General features: G+C 34.2%; 1 protein-coding gene across 4 annotated transcripts; it reads left to right on the forward strand.

Moving 5' to 3' along the window:
* Nucleotides 1-2,274: 2,274 nt before the first annotated feature.
* LOC108754981 (glutamic acid-rich protein-like) lies at nt 2,275-4,930 on the forward strand. Of its 4 annotated transcripts, none has more exons than XM_018497676.1 (4): nt 2,275-2,330; nt 3,094-4,279; nt 4,430-4,565; nt 4,646-4,930. In XM_018497676.1, exons 2-4 carry the CDS (start codon nt 3,108-3,110, stop codon nt 4,841-4,843), a joined length of 1,506 nt encoding a protein of 501 aa, XP_018353178.1. In that variant the 5' UTR covers nt 2,275-2,330; nt 3,094-3,107; the 3' UTR covers nt 4,844-4,930. The 4 variants fall into 4 exon arrangements, with proteins under 4 accessions (XP_018353178.1, XP_018353176.1, XP_018353179.1 ...); XM_018497674.1 differs by lacking the exon at nt 2,275-2,330 and adding an exon at nt 2,702-2,875; XM_018497677.1 differs by lacking the exon at nt 2,275-2,330 and adding an exon at nt 2,775-2,800.
* Nucleotides 4,931-6,811: the final 1,881 nt, after the last annotated feature.

Genomic DNA, 6,811 nt, shown 5'->3' on the forward strand with positions numbered 1-6,811 from the left:
AAATTCATCCTTTGTATGAAAAAAACTTGTTTCATTTTAGCCTTCAAAAACCGAACGAATATATGGATCCATCCAATACTTATGAATCTGAGTTTCCCTCATTACCTACATTTATTATATGTAACAATCCGCTACAGTTTGATATTTGTTTAAAGCGAGAAAGAGAGTTCTAGAACAGTTTAGTGTAGGAAAACAGTGTAAGGAAACCACATGTAATCCTTCCACTATGACTTCGATTACAATCAAAGCAGCGTATGGTGGAAGACCATGAAGCAGCGTTTAAAAACTGTTCGCTTTTCTTCCTTTTCATGGAGCGTATTTTCGTTGGCTTTATTAATCCTTTACTTTAGATCTACAATAGATTTTAAGCCTGAAGCCATAAGAAATGGACGAATCACACTTAATTATTCTCCTTGCATTTGACTGTAGTTGGTCAATTTCTTAAGGCTTAAGGCTTGAAAAACATTTATTGTAGATTTATGCGGAGTCTACAATAGAAATTGTAGCGGTCGTAGAGTCTTAAGTGAGTTTTGAAGAACCACTCGCTCGCGGCGGACGCGTCTTAGCTCGGGTGCTACAAGTTATATTTTTGAAAGTGTTGCTGACTTTGACTGGGCATTGAAACACTCATAACCGTCCTGGTTTTGGACGACCCGTTCGTTCGTCTTGACGCGCGTCCATGCAGCATGACGCAGCGCCTGATGTTCGGGCGGGTTTTGATATTTTCGCGAGCATTGCATCACTTTAATTTTTGTATCTCTCATAAGGACGTGATCTGATCGTATTGTCTCCGTTCAATATATATGGGAGGCAGGAGCCATTAATCAATAAGAAGAAGAAGAGTAGAGTCTTATGTCGTAGAAAATTAACCAATCACAATCGAATGTGAGAAGAATAATCGAATATGATTGGTCAATTTTCTACGACATAAGACCCTACGATCTCTACGACTTCTATTGTAGACCTCGCATTAAACTAATAATGGAGAACTCATTTATTTTCGCTAGCTTTTTTAATAAAAATCATTCATTTTAATAAAAATGGATTACAAAAATAAATACATCGAGTAAAAGAATATACCTGTATAGTAGCAACTACAGCTGCAGCAGAGATTCGCAGGCGATGCATAGCATCCATTGCAATTGTTATGCGGGGTCTACAATGAGTGCTTTCTATTTAATCGACACAAGAGTCGTTTTATCCTTGATATTCACAGAGTGACAAAGATTAAACGATACTTGTGTTGATTTGTGTCGATTTGTGTCATCAAATGGAAAACACCCATTAGAAGTAGCAGTCGTAGGGGCTTAAGTCATAGAAAATTGACTAATCATAGTCGGTCAATTATTTTTTTCATATTCGATTGTGGTTAATTTTCTACGACTTAAGACTATGATCGCTACGACTTAATTATTGTAGATCCCGCATTAATGTATACAATTATCAAAAAAGAACAAGTATTAGGTAGCACTCATTTTAAAAAAATTGCAGTGAACATTGCAAACATTGCATATTTGTATCGAGTGCACGATGTTAACTAGTCATTACTGCGTGACGAAAATTGGCTCGAGAACCAAGCAAGCAGTTTATTGCTTTTCCATAAAAGCAAAAGAATGTGCGAGTTCAAAACGGCAAAGCGATTGGGTATACTTACTGAGCGATTGATTGCGTTCAGCAGAAAAAGCAGCTTTGCAAGTTGTAAATGTTGTAAAATTCTTGAATATGACTGATTTTGCCCCTGGTTTCTCATTGGATCTAAATGTATAAATCAATCATATTCCAACCAATCAAGAATTTTACAACAGTTGCAAAGCTGCTTTTTCTGCTAAATGCAGCCATTAAGCGAGTTCAAAAACACAAAGCGGGCTAGGCATGCTTGCCGAGCGAATAAGCATGATTGGTTCTTATCTGTGGATCCAACTAATCATATTTAATTGCTCGGCGAGCAATTAAGACCTAGCCGCTATGTCGACTTGAACGCGTCCATTGTATATGATTAGTTAGATCTATAAGTAACAACCAATTATATTCATTTCGTGATTATATTCACTCGGTGAGTAGACTAGCCGTTTTGTTGAGCTTGAATTTGAACGCACCCAATGATTGACTACTGGGCCAAGTCACACCACACAGTAATTGCTGCGTTCTGTCTGGGGTGCGTTCCAAAATTTAATTATAGTAATCAAAATTCTATAGTTGACGTCACGTAAACTATAGAACTTTGTTACTGTAGTTATGTTTTGGAACGCAGTTCTATGGGAGCGTCAGCGGTGGGAACCATGGTGTTGCTGCCATCAGTTTTTTACGGAAATAGCATCATGTAGCATGCTGTAAGCTATAACATACTTTCTTGCATCTCTTTATTCTACTTAGGATATTAACCATATAATTTTCTTATGTCCGCTCATTTCCCCTAAAGCTGACAAACTCATTACATATATTAAGAGCTCTTATTCACGTACATCTGTAACTCTTATAATGATATCTTCCCCCTCTTTAAAAACCCTTCCCCTAAGCTATGTCGTTTGCTTTTATCATTTCTTAAATCAATTAACCTCAAACATTTAAAACTCCCCAGCCGGGCTCACTTTCACGATCCCTCTGGAAAAATTTTCGTTTTGCATATGGAGCATATGCTTCCCTCTTTACTCGTTCGACTACTCTATGCCACTTGCGAGACTCGCCGCCTCTGGCGACCATTTTCGATTCTGGCCGTATCGATTCAACTTGTAGTTGGGGCCACTCTACCAAGATATTGTTCGTTGCATCTCACCTCGTTGCACGTTGTCCTGTCTGGAATGTAATTTTGGAACAATTTTATTAGCTGTTGTCTCACAATTTCAATTGAAAAGCATTTTGAATTATTCCTGGAAAGGTAAGTTATACGTGCGAGGTGTTTGCAAACATCTTGCACATGTATTATAATTTAAATATCTTGATTTGGATAACCTCCAATATATGATTGAAATGATATATCTCACATTGTGACGCGAGAGGGTGAAATTTTATAAAATGTTTTTAATCATATTCGAATATGTAAGTATATATTTGTATCTATCACTTATTTCACATATTTTTCTTTTGGCATTGCAGAAATCTATTTCCAAATGAAGACTAAGATAATGCACAAGAAAGGGAAGAAACGGTCTCTTAGTGAAACTTCTGTTTCCAAAGTAAAATTGAATAAAAAACAAGAAAATGTTAATGAATTTAACAAGAGTCCCAAAAGAGCCAAAATTGCTGGTTCTAAGCAAAATGGAAATTCCGCATTGACGGGAAGAACCCAAATTTTTAAAGTAGACAAGCAGAAAAAAGAACAGAATAAGATAATTAAACAACAAAGTAACATCGTGAAATCGGAAACGAAGAAAGATACAAAAGAAACGCCAAAATTAACGATTGTTGGACCTAAGAATGAGACTATTGGTAAAAGTAGCAATCGACCGAGGAAGAGACATCCTTATAGAACTATTACTCTTACTGCAGAACAGATAACAAAAAAGATAACAGAAATCAAGAGCAGAGAAGTACTATCGAAGAGAGCACACAGAGTATTAGGTAAACTTAACAGAAAATTGAAGGAAATTGTAAGTGAGTCAGAAAAATTAGATACAGTAGGAAAGAAAAATAAAAAAATAGAACATTGTGCAAATGTATTGATGAAGAATAAACAGAAAGTTAATGATGAAAATAAAGTGAAAGTAGAAAAGAAACATGTACAAAGTAAAAGTAAACAAGAGGAAGATGAAAACAATAGTGACATTGAGGAAGATGAAGGTAAAGACAGTGACATTGAGGAAGAAAGTGACGAAGATGAGAGTGACGAAAGCGAGGCAGAAAATGAATTTGTTAATAATAAAACATCAGAGATTGATAACGAAAGTGATAAAGAAACTGATGAAGATGAAGAAGAGGAAATAAAGGAAGAAGGGGATACAGAAGATGAAGAGAACGTAGAAGATGAAGAAGACATAGAAGATGAAGAGGATGTAGAAGATGAAGAGAATATAAAAGATGAAGAGGACGAGGAGGACGAGGAGGACGAGGAGGAGGACGAGGAGGACGAGGAGGACGAGGAGGACGAGGAGGACGAGGAGGACGAGGAGGACGAGGCGGACGAGGCTGAAGAAAATATAATTAAAAAAACAATAATTTCAGAAGTAAGACGAAAAGATGTACAAAATAAAAATAAACAAGTTCCTCAATCTCTGGATAATCAGAAAAAAGGAGAAATAAACAAGAAGCGATATGTTCTATTTGTGGGCAATTTACCACTAAAGTAAGTGACTTTTTAGCTTTAATATTTCTATGTAATTTTGTGTGCATGCGTGCGTGTGTGTGCGCGCGCGCGCGCGCGTGTGTGTGTGTGGGTGTGGTGTGATGCATACACACATGTGCATACAAAATAATGTTAATATCTAATTCACAGTATAACTGAGGATGAGATCAAACGGCACTTTTTGACTAAAGTTGGTACAATAACTAGCATTAGAATTCCAACTAAATCAGATAAAACACCACGTGGTTTTGCATATGTGGAGATGACAAATAATATAGATTTTGAGGTAAAAATATTTTATGCTGTTTTTGCTGTATCTTTATTAAATAATTTTATTGCAATACGACTTTCCTCTCTTTTTAACAGAAAGGTCTCTCGTTAAACCATACATTCTTAAAGAAAAAGAGGATCAATGTTCAATATTCGATGCCAATGAACAGCAAAAAGGCAGATACTACTAAAAGGCTCATAGTTGCCAAAAATATGAAGCTACAAGCGCTTCAGAAGATTGGAAAATTAGCTGACGGGAATGAAAAAAAGAAGAAGCTTAAAAAAGAGAAATAGGACTCTAACCAAAATATAATGAAGTGAATTGACTAATCAACAAAAGAACTATTTGCAAAATAGTTTGTTTTCAGCAATTAGCATTTTGAGCGAATTTAATAAAGAAAAAATTTTCTTGGTTTACATTACATGTTTAATACATACCTCTCCTCCTATTTTCCTATAATTTTGTAAACTTACGTATTTTGTGTAGAACATATTCCAAGAAGGAAAATTGACTACGTTTATATGGTCACCCTTAATCGGGTTTAATAACATCCACAGTTAGAGAAACTAACCAATCACAATCATTCCATTCTTTAGAGGAATAGTTATGATTAATTAGTTATATAAATGTTATTAAACCCGATTAAGGGTCCCGTGTAAATGTGGTAATTATCTCACCGGAGTCCTGATTTTTTACTTTTTAATGTCGATAAGTTAGAAAATGATAATTTTTATTTTCTGCATTTTTATGCATAAAATATTCTTATGCTCTGCTTTAAGATGGTTATATTGTACAGAGAGTGATTTGTGAAATGGGCGACTCAGGCAATCGCCTGGCATTGTATGCATCTAGTAGTCGATTCGATGTAAGTCTTAGGGGCTCCGCACAATAGAAGGAATAGGGAATAGAGAACAGAGAATAATGATTTTAATCTATCAGAAATCATATATTGTAAAATACACAGTTTCTGATATGTTAAAATTCTTATTCTCTGTTCTATATATATATAGAGCTACAGCGTTCTATAACCTTGAAAAAATTCAACTGAAATGTTTACTTGTTCTGGGACCACTCCTGCTAACATAATAATTGTTAGTGAAGCTAAAGTATTAACGTTGTCCTATAGATTTGCATTTTTGAGTTATAAATTTCTTCTAAGGAGCTTTGCACGAGTGAATCGATTGTTATTGGATAACTTGGAAGAGATTAATAATTTGTCTAGTCCCCAGCAAATGAGAATGGATTGAAATGAATTGAAATGGATTCAGATTTTCAGAAATATTGATTCACGAATGTTAAAATAAATGCTTTTCAATCCTGAATATCAATCCTTTTCTTCATTTATAGGAATTGCATGGAGCATATCTTTATGCCTTTCAATCTAAAAATAATATTAGCTTTTTCTGTGCATTGTGAATACTGTTCAATTCAAAATTTTGAATAGGAAGTTTTTCAATCCAATTGCATCCAATTGAATCTAATTGAATCCAATTAAATCCAAAAAAAGTATATTCGCTATTTAAAATATTTTTAAAAAATTTCAATCCATTTTAATCCATTCTCGTTTGCTGGGTCATTTTATTTATGAAAATAACTTCGATAAAGGTCTGTTAGTTAGTTCTTATGAAGAAATAACTTATGCAAATTTCATGTTGAAATCACATTCTTTTAAGTTTTATTTACTTGAATTTAAATACTAACTAAACACAATTAATTACTAAATACGATTGTCTTAATGAGTTGTGTTTCAATCAAGGAGGCGGAGAATGCCAATAGCGAGTTCTTGCACATATTCCAAGATAAAATTGACAAGAATATAATAATCTATACAGATAGTTCTAAAACGGGAAGCGATGTTGGCTGGTCTGTGGGTATAGCAAATTGATGTCGTAACGATTTTTTTTATAGCCAGGTTTAAACTCTTCGTTACATCAATATATTCAGCGGAAGCCATAGCCTTACTTACGGCTATTAAACATATTAGTAGTTCTAGTTTAAATGACTTTAATTTTTTTTTATTCTAAAAGTGTGTTTAGTTCTCTCCTAAATGTGAAGAAATTGAAACACTAATCATCCCAGTAAACGAGAATGGATTAAAATGGATTAAATTTTTTAATACTTTAATATCGTAAAATTACGTACTTTAAATCCATGAAAATAGACTGAAAGGATGAAATGGATTGGATCTGAGCTGACACTAGTAATATTCGGGGGAAAAAAAAAAAAAAAAAAAAAAAAAAAAAAAAAAAAAAAAAAAAATC

Source organism: Trachymyrmex septentrionalis, unplaced genomic scaffold, assembly GCF_001594115.1.
Source record: "Trachymyrmex septentrionalis isolate Tsep2-gDNA-1 unplaced genomic scaffold, Tsep1.0 scaffold83, whole genome shotgun sequence".
Classification (NCBI taxonomy): domain Eukaryota; kingdom Metazoa; phylum Arthropoda; class Insecta; order Hymenoptera; family Formicidae; genus Trachymyrmex; species Trachymyrmex septentrionalis.